General features: G+C 39.7%; 1 protein-coding gene across 1 annotated transcript in view; it reads left to right on the top strand.

Moving 5' to 3' along the window:
* Nucleotides 1–2,665, top strand: part of prr12b (proline rich 12b) — a 32,254-nt gene extending 29,589 nt beyond the window's left edge. Inside the window, exons 15-16 of the mRNA XM_071518995.1 lie at nucleotides 248–343; nucleotides 2,420–2,665. Coding sequence (XP_071375096.1) covers nucleotides 248–343; nucleotides 2,420–2,554 — 231 coding nt within the window. The 3' untranslated portion in view covers nucleotides 2,555–2,665. The remainder of the gene's footprint in view (nucleotides 1–247; nucleotides 344–2,419) is intronic.
* The last annotated feature ends 9,533 nt before the right edge of the window (nucleotides 2,666–12,198 follow it).

Here is a 12,198-nt window from a genome sequence, read left to right as displayed (position 1 = left end):
GCTCATTGTTCAATATCTGAATCTAAAATATACAGGATTCAATCTGTAAGTGAGTGTTACTTTGTCAATTTAGGAATTACCCGCTATCCTTCAAAATGTATTATAATTAACATTTTTGCTGTTGATGGTTTTGTAAGAGTGATTGTTACTCCAGGTTTCACTCTGGAACAAAGCTCATGTGTTCATGTTCAGGCCTGAACTTGTTTAAAAATCTTTCCTCATTTTCTCCCCCCGGCATCCCTCTTAGGATCTCAAGCTCTCGACCGAGACTTGCCGGATCTACAGTCTTTATCATTCCCTTCACCACTACAAATATCACACCTTCCTGCATTGCAAGAAGGAGGTAAGGACAATTGCTTCTGCCCGACCTTCAAACGTTCCTTCACTTTGTTTTGTGGTTTTTTAAGCTGAACCCACCCAGTGGTTAATACAAAATGCAAGAAATCATGAATGGGCATGTTGTTATATTCACTCAGGATTAAAGTAGAAAAAAATAGTTCCACTAATACAGTAACATCCATGCACAAATACTGTATTGATTGTACATAACTGTTGGAATTGCCTTTATTGATAAATGCAACCAAAAGCATTTAAAAGTCCCATATTATTTCATGATTTTGGTTTGGATGGTTAATTTCTGTGCAGTATATATAGCTCAGGGAAAATTTTGTAAATGCAATATTTAACCGCTCAAACACAACAAATTTTCAGGTGTTGCTGTAGTAATAGTAGTCATAGTATTCATATAATCCATATATGCCCTGATGGGTGGGTAGCACAGCTCTCCCTGCAGTATTCCAGCTTTTTGCACTGTTGTATCAATGAACCTATTCTATGTAGCTTGACAGCCTTTGCACCACTACACTAAAGAAAGTCTTCGATTTCACATTAAGGAGGCAAACTGGCAGAAATTGACTGATATCTGCTGAATCTTTCTCTTTGGTAATGAAAATCCCTCCTGCTCTATGCCATGATCTAGGAATAAACTGTTTCTTCCACGCTAACTTCATGAGCTTCAACATAAGAGCTTCATCTGGTGCGCTCTCATATAACCCAGTGGTTCTCAACCTGGGGGTCGGGATCCACCTGGGGTCGCAAGATAATTTTGGGAGGTCGCGAGATGATTTATGGGATCGGAAAAAAGCATATTTCTACTATACAATGTATTATCATGTCTATTTTTTTGATTTTTCTCAAATTTTTGCTATTTTTCTTGTGAAATACTGAATAGTTTTCAGCCTCTCGGCCTCCTCTGATAATGAATCAAGTGAAACAACCTGAAAAGGGAAAATCATTCTTTGGTTGAACTCGCTTGCACACTTGTGACGGGGGTCGCGAGTAGACATTGCTTTGTTTTTAAGCCATGAGCCAAAAAGATTGAGAACCACTGATATAACCAACCAGTAGGGGACTCCATTTGGCTCTGGTGCCAGTGAAGCTCTTGCGCGCCTTACTACATTTTGCACCTTTTTACATTTGGGGGGGCTAACATCCAAAATTTTAATTCCTATAATAGTGTCTGAATATGTAATATCTTTCAGATGATGTCATAATTTGTCAAAATGTAATAAAATCCCCATTAATGTAACAAATTGCTGGATAATATAAAAACACCGCTATTACATAAACCAGCAATTATTACTTCACAAGGTGTAACATTTTAAGCTGATGTCATAATAATATTGACTAATAATGCAGTAACTGGTAAGACTAAGAAGAATGTAGAAATTCAAGTCATTACATTATTAGTCGATATCATTATTATTACATCATCAGTTAATAATGTTACACCCCTTATAAATCAACAATCACCAGTTAATGTAATAATGTGTTATTACGTTATCTATCATTATTACATTAACAGGTTTTACTACATTTTCAGCCCATTTAGAGCAGTAATTCTCAACCTTTTTCATATCAAGGACCCCTAATTTAGTCCCCATTAGAGCCACGGATCCCCATTTGATGAGATTTTGTCTCTCGGACCCAAATCTGAGCATATTTTTACTGTCAGATATGATTTTGTCCAGAATTCCATGACTATCTGTATTGTAGGTAGAGAGATAACAGTGAAACTATGATCAAACAGTCGTTCTTCTACATTCTCTAGTTGTGTTAACTTCTTGTAAATGAAATTATGCTGAAGTTTAACAATTCATCAATTTGCTGGGGACCCCCTGGAGCCCCCTCAAGGACCCCTGGTGGTCCTTGAGGGACGTTGAGAACCACTGATTTAGAGGGACATTTTATTACATTTTGACAAGTTATTACATTATCTAGCAGTTATTCCATTTTCAGCTACTACAGGGCCAGAGTATTTCCAGTTGTATGCACATCCTCCCACTCTCCTAGATGTGTTTTTTCTTCTAGCTACACTAAAGGCCATTGTATGTTGACTGAGTTGTTGTTCCCTGGCCAGACGGACAGTATTGAGCAGGCGGCGGAGGACCCCGGCCAGGAGGAGGTGGTGCAGCAGTGCATGGCCAACCAGGGCTGGCTGGAGAGCCTCTTCAACTCCTTCATGGAGCTGCTCAGCCTCGGTGCCAAGGCCTGAAGGAGGATCACAACCAGGCGGGAAACACACACATCCACCTGCAGTATTTGAGAGATGGAGGCATCCAGGCTGCAGTGTTTGTGAAACAAAGGAATCCAATGAAAGAAACTACATGGGTGCTGGAGTGGGACGGTTCCAGTTTTGGCTTTGTTTGGTTTTGTAGAAGATGGGTTTTAACTTTAAAAAAAAAAAAAAAAGAATTGTTTTATTATTGAGTTATTTTCCCTTGATTACAAGAAACGTGTTCAAAGGAGAGGAGAAGAGGAATGAACTTTGTGAATGTGAAGGATTCAATGTCCATGCTTTTCCTGAAGAGGAAAGAAAAGGGACGATGGCAAATTTGTTTGGCACTACAAAAGAGATTTTTGTCAAGATCTGCATTGACACACACACACACACACACACACACACACATACACACACATACACACACATATGCACACACACACATTTAAACTGTCTATAAATATGTATTGATAACTATGGTTTGTATAATTTATACAAGGACATTTTTAAAAAGTACCCTCCCTAGCTGAGATTGTTTGCTGTTATTATTTTTGAATAATAATGTTTTATCGGGGTATACATGAAATGACCCGCCTACAATCCTTCGCTCATACCACCTCTAACAGGTGAAAGAAAAAATAGAACTGAGCAAGATAGAAGTGAAGGGAAGGGGCGTTTAAAAGGACTACGTGATATTCCCTTATTTCTGTCTGCTCTAATAAGAAAAAGATTGAGATTGAGGGGAAATGTATTTAAAACTAAGCTGTGTTCTTTCTGTTTGTTCTTCAAAAGACAATGAAAGAGAGGATTTATGCCTGTAATGAAGAAAAAATAAAGCATGACTGTCCTTTTCTGAAAGAAAGTGTGGCAGGTGAAATGATCCGAAAGCGTAAAAGTCTGTGTTTAATGTCTGTCCTTTATATCTGTTTGTTGTTGATTATAATATTTCTTATGATTTGGGAGTTTGACCTGATGATATGTGGAAACTCTTGCATAGCATTTTTTGATTTGAATTTGTAAATACTGTACAGCTACTTCAGTCTCTAATTCCCAGTTCCTCTTCTGTACATGAACTTCCTGTATTTGACAAAAGGAAATAAAAATGTTGAAATGACAAAAGTGATGATGAATAAGCAATAACCGTGTGCTCAATTTATTTCCCAAACTGAGAACAAGTGGAACTCAACTGTGATACAGATGCACTTCAGTATGGAGGACCACAAGTGTCACGGAAATAGTAATAAAGCATTTCATTAATTAATAACTAATTGTACAATAAGAATAGGCATTAATAAATTTGTTTACAAATTAATTTATTCATCTATGAATAAATAGACTAAATTACAAAGTAATTCATTATTTGATATTTTAATGGGCAATAAAAAGGGGAATTCCTATTAGCTATTCGATTTGCTTAGTCATTTAGCCTCTCCTTTTAGCCTTTCCGTGACACTTTGGGCCTTGCGCTGGTAAAACGAGGTAAAACAATACAAATTAGCCATGGGATGTAACAAGCTCTCTGATTGGCTATCACCTGGCATGTCATATGCAGACGTATGACATGGATGTGGGAAGGAGAAGGTAACCAATCAGAGAGCTTGTTACATCCCATGGCTAATGGCTGTTACGTTTTCTCCTCTGTGAACTAGCTTTCAATCTTTGTGGAGACTGTAGGAAGGATGGAGTAATGTCTAGTGTCCATACTCTGGTAAGGTTTTATTCAGGTTAATTGTTTCCATAAACCTTTGATACCCTGTGATTGAGTCTCCCTGTTGTTATGAACAGTTAACAGAAAATCCCCCCTCCCTCTTTCACTGAGCAATAGCTTACTTCTAATACAGGAGAATCTAATTATGATTCCAGTAATAATAGTAAGTACAAGTACTCAATTTCATGTTTTTGTTCACAGAGAGATGTACCCATAATGTGAATCTGAGTTTGATAGATGGTGAACACCAAAAGTGAAAGCAGTAAGATGTTTCCATGCTACACTAACCTGTTTAACACTCATCCTACCGACTGGGGTACCCACAGACCCCAGAGCTATACTTTTTGTCATATCTCACAGGTGCTTTATTCTATCATTCCAATTTTTCATGACTTTGCCAATCAATTTGTTCCTAATGACTTCATACCATTGTTTTCTTTTTCTGTTTTAATTAGTGCTTTTTTAAAAATACCAATGTATTGGGGTCCTGGGGGACCCCAGTCAAAAGCACCCAATTCCGCCTATGCAGTTTTAATAGATGGAACTATTTTATTGAGTTCATGTTTGCCATGGGTCCTAATTTAAAGTGTCACACACTATCGGGGGGGGGGTGCATTCTGTCAATCATTTTGAAGGAGACAGACACAGATGCAGCAGACAGATTTCCTCATGTGCTCTGTGATGACCCTAAATACTGCTCTTCCTAAGGTAAGATGATGTTCAGTCAGAAATACAATACATCATTTAATTAACTGTAACTTTCCTTTTTTTCCAGATGACATTAATTACATAACTAATAATGTTTTGAGCAGAAATAAGTTAACATTTTGCTATGATGGTTGTTTCTTACAGTAGTTTATTCTTGGGGTCCCCAGGGACCTCAGTCGGTAGTCCTTGTATGTTAAATATGTTGTTAGGATGAGGGTTAATATGGGAGGAAGGGTTTCTCGTAATCAGAGTACGTGCTTACCTGTGATATTCTAACCCAGTTACAATATTTACGTGAGTCGGCCTAAAACCGGGGTTATTCAGCAAGCAGGTCAGGAGGGGAATTCTCTCTTCACGTAAACAGCCAGGTGTCATGGCCATGGGAGGCAGGTGTCATGGCCCATGGGAGACAAGGTCTGAGTAAATGATGTTTGAGGCCAGTGGAGAAGTATGTAGCGGTCCCAGAGACAGCGGTGTTTATCATGATGCGACGTCTTAGATTTTGGCAGGTCGTCCCGTTCTTCAGCCCCGTTCGGCCCCGTTAAGTGGTGAGAAAATAGACACCAGAATCATCCATGTGTTCCCGGTAGATCACTGGCCCCATGCTAATGCTTTGACGTCACAGACAGGCTGAGCGTGAAGACAACCAAGATCTATTTCGTCAAGCCAAGGGGTGTAACGGGATGTAAACAAAGGCAACTGCCACTCGTGTCCCTTCACAGTAAGCAAACAATCTTAATGCGGTATTTATTTACCTAAATGTTGTAATAGTAAAATGTTCATGTGTAACCTCAATGTGTGCTGAAAAGATGACAGGTTTAGGTAGGAGTGGGCTGGAGTGTACTAGGGACATTCATGATTCAAACTTGAGTACTCAAAACTCTTAGCTACTCCACAAATCTTACATTGAATTGCATTGGACAGAATTACACTGAATCCCAAACACTCAAACAATATATCATTCAAGCACTGGAATTGGCCATGAATCAAACTATTCAAGAATAAATATTATCAATAACAGCCATTCCTATAAACTAATAAAGCATTCAATTCATTTCAATTCAATTCAATTCAATTCAATTCAATTCTTTTTTTGCCATTTCAACAAAGGTTGATGCAGTGCAGCTCAGGGTACAATAAATCAGTAATCTAAAGATTAATCAATACTCACTTTAGACACACTTGAAACAAGGACAAAGGGAAAGCTGAACAGGAAGGACGAGCAAACGCTACAATAGAGTGAGACATTTGGTTCAGGAAGCGCTTTTGACGTGGATTCTGATTCTCTGAGATTAGAAAAAGATACTCAAGGTTGCTGTAATGATCCTCGGTTATAAATGCCTCAAACTCGTTACTGCGACATTGTGTTTTTCTGTTTCAAATGGTACCAAACACTACCACAATATCCGTGACTCTTATAGGCCATTACTATGGTGATTGCACAACAAAACTTGCGTAATGGGTGTCATTGCCGATTTGGTAGGTGTGTCAAGCACATAGACTTAGAATTATAGAAGACATTCATGTTTTTTGCACAATGTAAACAAACCTTCGATTTAGCGTCATGTTGCTGTAGAGATGACAGCTATGTAGTGCATTCCACAAAACACTGGACCATGTTCTTCTTGTCTTAATGTTGTAACCCTTTACAGTCTATGGATGTAAAGTTAGGTCTATCTTGTATGACTAGCTCTAGATATACTTTCTCTCTCCCAACAGAGCGACAAGTTATTGTGCTCTCTGAGCTCTGTAATTGGGGGGCTTTGATGGTGCAATTCTCTCTGGGATGAGTACTATACCCTAACTCCCATATTTACACAGCCTTGCACCTTAGCCTTTTTTTTTTTCCATCAATGCTTGTTTTTTTGTTGTTTTTTTTATAAATGACAATGTGTATGCGAAAAATGAAAGGGGTTTTTGCTTCCTAAACCTGGAAATAGTCACGGCCATGTCTTCACATCTCAACTCTATGGCTACTGCCTCTAATTATGAGAGTGTGCTTGTTGCTCCTCCCAGAGCAGTGAACTCCTGAAGGACTTTCAACAATGACATTAACATAACTTTATCCAGACTTGGAAAGGCCTCATGTGCTAACTTAGCTGGCTAGCTACTAAGCCTTCATTTCTTCTTTGTGAAAATTAAACTATGTTTTTCATAGCACCTTAACTTACACAACAGCTTTAGTGCTTATCTAGTAAAGGCTTCAATATATTCCCCATACAGCTTAGTTACACTCCATGGCCAAAAGTATGTGGACACCTGCAGCCAGTTGCACCAGCTGAACTTAAGTTCAAATGTAGGCTAGTTTGAACGTAAAGTCTCACTAAGTCCAAGTTTACGCATTACTAAAATTTTAACGGTTGCACCAACTGAAATAGTTACAACGTAGACTTAAGTTACAACTTAAAACTTACACCTACCTCCTACTAGGTGTAAAGTCCTCCGTAAAATAACCGTTGGGCAGGTGGGCAAAAAACTCTAGTAGTTTAGTTTTATGGGGGTCACAAAATCATGCACACTGCAGGGTTTGACTTTAAATGACTTTAAATCTATTGTCATTTAATAAGTTGTTTCTTGAGCTTCTTGCTACCGCTGCTATAACAGTATTAGTTATGTTATGTAACAGTACTAGTTATCTGCTGTCACAACCCAATAAGTATGATACCAAGATGAAATACATGCAATTTTATATAATGTATTAGGCAAAATAGCTAATATGTGGTGATGTTATCCAATATGTGGTGATGCTATCACTAGTGGAAAGTGAAGGTTTTCCCTTTGCCTTGTCGCTGTACCACTCCCTTCAAATGAGGGGGACAGGGACTGAGTCTATATGGTCCTCCTTATGAAGTTTTCATTGGCTAATCACTTGTCAGTTTTCATTGTACTAGTTCGCCATTGGCTGACTGTGTACAGGAGAGAAGCTAAGTTGTCTTGTAGTATGTTGTATTGCATGACCCAGAGATGTAGGACTCAAGTCGGACTCAAGTGTCCAAGCTTTTCCCAGACTTGGACATGGACTCGGACTTGGATGGTAATGAATTGGTTTATTTAGAAGAAAACTAAAATAATTATATTTTGGATATGTCTTTATTATTGTTGATAAATCCTGAGAATTAATTGCCAGAATTTTTTTTTTTTTTTTTTGCTAATGTGACAGCCTTCAGGCCGTGGCCATGCCTTTTCGTGTCTCTGTCTCTCTCTCTCTCTCTCCCTCTCTCTCTGGTATCTCTCTGGCTATTGGTCCCCTTTGATTCTTTTTGTCTGTTTTGTTGCTTTGGTAAACTGGGTTCACCCCCCCAGCCCTCACATACAGCTACCTGACCATGCATCCAACACCTGCACTACATGCTGATCTACTGACTGTCACACCTCATAAGGTTTAGCCTTGTTTTTTTCTTGGGTTATTTCAAATATATATTGATTAATTGGCTCTACTGCTGCCTGGTCTCCCTCATTTGTTGTGACCTGAATGAGCGGTCATAACTTGGACTTGGACTCAAAGTATGGTGATGCAACTACAACTCTGGCATGACCAGGTTGATAAAAAAATGTCACCATAGAAAATGTATCGAATGTAAGTAACCCTATCTCCGGGCTGTATTGGTGTCGGTGCCAGGGAGTGACTGCTAAGAATGATGGCTTAAGCAGCCAATCATAACAGTGGAATACACAGCACATTACAGCTAGCCCAGTGGCGGCCAGCCCAGTGGCGGCCAGCCCATTGGAGCGCAGTGGACAGCGCCCCAGTTGATTGACAGGCAAAAAATATATATATTTCTTTTTAAGATTTTTTGGATTTTGGCTGTTGAATTAGGTTTAAAACATCAATAAAATGTCCTGCTCTTCTAAGTAAAATATTATGTTCTGAATATGTGCTATTACACTTGTAGACAGAGCTCACAGTTTACGTTCTGCGACATTGTGACATGCTGTGGGGCTCAGTTGCTTGCTCCCAAGCAGAAGTATTTTTTCGTTTTTGTTTTCTTACAATTTTATTGTCTGTTTTACAACAGATAGGGGGAAAATCAAATCCTTTATAAATGTTGTATCTGTCGTTTCTGACCAGGAAAACAGAAAATGCCTTCTATTTCTGTTTTTCATTTGAGATAAAAATCAAATCACCATTCGTTTTTCATTTTTTTAAATTTCGGTTTCTGAAAAGAAAATATCAAAAAATACACGGACCCTAAGCAACCTCAAACCAGTTAGCCTAATTCTTTTGCTTTATAGTAGAAACTATGCATGCATATGATAGCAAAGCCAGATCACAGAAATCACCCTATAAAAAATAAATATAAAACGTGATAAAGAGGTAAATAAGAGAGTATATGTGACTTGCTGAAGCAAGTACACTAATAAAGAGCAAGAAGAACATAGTGTGGCTGCTGACTAATCACACAATTAGGGCCACAGTTTTGTGTCAGTATAGCTGGGATGTAGTCATTGTATGAAGGTTTTCTAATTGAATATCAAGAGAGAGCAATCAAACAGCAAGCCATGTAAAAAATGATAGAATTTTCTGGAGACATAAACGATCAGACACACACACACACACACACACACACACACACACAAAATACTCTCCTTGATGGTTAGAGTTGGTGTTTTCATCCTCAGAAGGGGGGACCAACATCATGGTTTCCATGGTGACAAGAAAATAGTTCAACCTGTTCAGCTTTCCTTTTTCTTTACTGCTGCAGCCATATGCAGTAATATGGGCTCAATAAAGGGTCTAAAGATGATTTTGAGCTTGTAAAAAAGATTCTGAGCATGTGAAATGCTCAGAATAGAACATTCTGTCACTTTTTGTTTCTCCAAAAAAAGTCTTTTTACACACATTTTCTCATAAAGGTGCTTAACTATAAAAGGTTCCGGGTATTCCTGCTACTGTTATGAAAATGTGTCTATTAAAGAAGGTGGGACAAGGCATAGTTAATAACAATAAACATCAAACAATTTAATAAGCCGGCTGTAAAGACGTTTGCGATCTCAGGAAAGTAGTTCCGTAGCACCGAAAATAGTCCCCGTCGTAATAAGATAAAATAAGATAAGATAAGATAATCCTTTATTAATCCCACAACGGGGAAATTTATGGTGTCACAGCAGCAAAGGGGGATAGTGCAAAAGCAAGTAAGTAAAAACAAGGCATCAGTAAAAGCAACATATAATAAATAAATAAATAAGTAAACAATTATTATCACAATATTGCAGGTAAGGAAATACTGATATTGCACAGTTGGTATACATTCAATATTGCACATGAGTGAAATTGTCAGTGTTGGTGTGTGTGTGGTCTACTGGGAGCAGTGTTGGTTGTAAAGTCTGACAGCAGCAGGAAGGAAGGACCTGCGGTACCTCTCCTTCACGCACCGCGGGTGAAGCAGCCTGTCGCTGAAGGAGCTGCCCAGTGCTGTCAGAGTGTCCTGCATGGGGTGGGACATGTTCTTCATCAGGGATGACAGCTTAGTCGTCATTCTCCTGTCCCCCACCACCTCCACTGGGTCAAGGGGGCACCCCAGGACAGAGCTGGCCTTCTTAACCACTTTGTTAAGTTTCTTCCTGTCGGCAGTTGAGATGCTGCTGCCCCAGCAGACCACTCCATAAAAGATGGCTGATGCCACCACAGAGTCAAAGAAGGTCCTTAGGAGTGCCCCCTGCACTCCAAAGGACCTAAGCCTCCTCAGCAGATAGAGTCTGCTCTGGCCCTTCTTGTAAAGTGCATGTATGTTGTCTGTCCAGTCTAGTTTATTGTTCAGGTGAACACCCAGGTACTTGTAAGACCTCACCATCTCAATGTCCTTTCCCTGGATGTTCACTGGTACAGGAGGAGAGTGTTTGCTTCTGCGGAAGTCCACCACCAGCTCTTTGGTTTTCCCTGCATTGATCTGGAGGCGGTTCCAGCGTCATCCACCCCAATGCCGGGTTGATAGGCGAACTGTAGCGGGTCCATTGATTGACTCACCAGGGGGCAGAGATGGACAAGGACCAGCCTCTCCAAGGTTTTCATCAGGTGCGATGTCAGTGCCACCGGCCTGTAGCCGTTGAAGTCCTTGGGGTGCGGGGTCTTTGGCACTGGTACCACGCAGGATGTTTTCCACAGCTGTGGTACTCTCCCCAGCTTCAGGCTCAGGTTGAAAATGTGCTCAATTATCCCGCACAGCTGGTCTGCACAGGACTTGAGAAGCCTTGAGCCAATGCCATGAAGAATTTGTTCCCATTTGAATTTGATTTGGTAATAACTACAACAGCCTGACTTTTCGTGGTAACAGTTAGCGATTTTTAAAATGTAAACTATGTCTTTGTGAGCTGGATTTAAAGGTTTTTAGCTTACAACTGGAGCTAATGACTTCCGGGTTGAAGGCTAAAAAGAGAACGTGGGAAGTCAGAAAGTAATGGGAGTAGAGCAGTGGTTCCCAAACTTTTTAAAGTCCTGTACCCCTTCAAACATTCAACCTCCTGCTGTGTACCCCCTCTATCTCCACAGACGGCCAACTCTCATATGATGTTACATTTTGCCATGTTTGTAAGCCTGCTACAAAAAGGAAGTACCGTAAAACTTAAATTAATAGCCCGGGCTTTTATTTGCTTCAGACACTGAACTCAACCGGCCTATATTTGGGACAGGCGTCTGTATGGGACAGGCCTTTAATTCCTTTCACACAAAACTCTTGCTCAGCAAAGATGGGAAATACTATCAAATTGTTTATTTAAACCAGTATGGATATTACTTGTATAAAAATTAGGCTATCGAATAACATATCAATTACGAATCATTCATTTGATCTCGCTCCGAGAGGGAGAGAGAAAGAGAGAGAGAGAAGCGGTGGTCGAGCGAGCTAGAAAGTGAATTAAGAGAGGGAGCGGTGGTAGCGAGAAAGCCGGTGAATCAGAGAAATAAAACGTTATTTTCTGATTGTTTCACAGCGGTTACGTTAAAGCACAGAGAGCAGAGAGAGAGAGAGAGAGAGAGAGAGCCCCGTATCAAATTACCAGTAGCCTACCTTAGAAAGGATGAGAGCCAAAAAAAGATCAATGGAGAAATGTCTTGCTGCTGCTTCTCCTGAGTTTTGTTCAGCAAATTTGACAACTGACAGCTTGAATTTCAGGTCATAGCCTACTTTTTTCTCTGTGCCGCCATGGCGATCAACAAATGTGACTGACGTTTGAGTGCAAGTAAAAAAAAAAAAAAAAACTGCTTCGCAGCTTCAATGGCAACTGG

This window comes from Centroberyx affinis, unplaced genomic scaffold, assembly GCF_046629955.1.
Source record: "Centroberyx affinis isolate AG114_WGS23_722 - 3 ecotype Tasmania unplaced genomic scaffold, CSIRO-AGI_Caff_v1 ptg000647l_1, whole genome shotgun sequence".
NCBI classification, from domain to species: Eukaryota; Metazoa; Chordata; class Actinopteri; order Beryciformes; family Berycidae; genus Centroberyx; species Centroberyx affinis.
The sequence above is the reverse complement of the archived record's forward strand: the minus strand, read 5'-3'. Positions and strand labels throughout refer to the sequence as shown.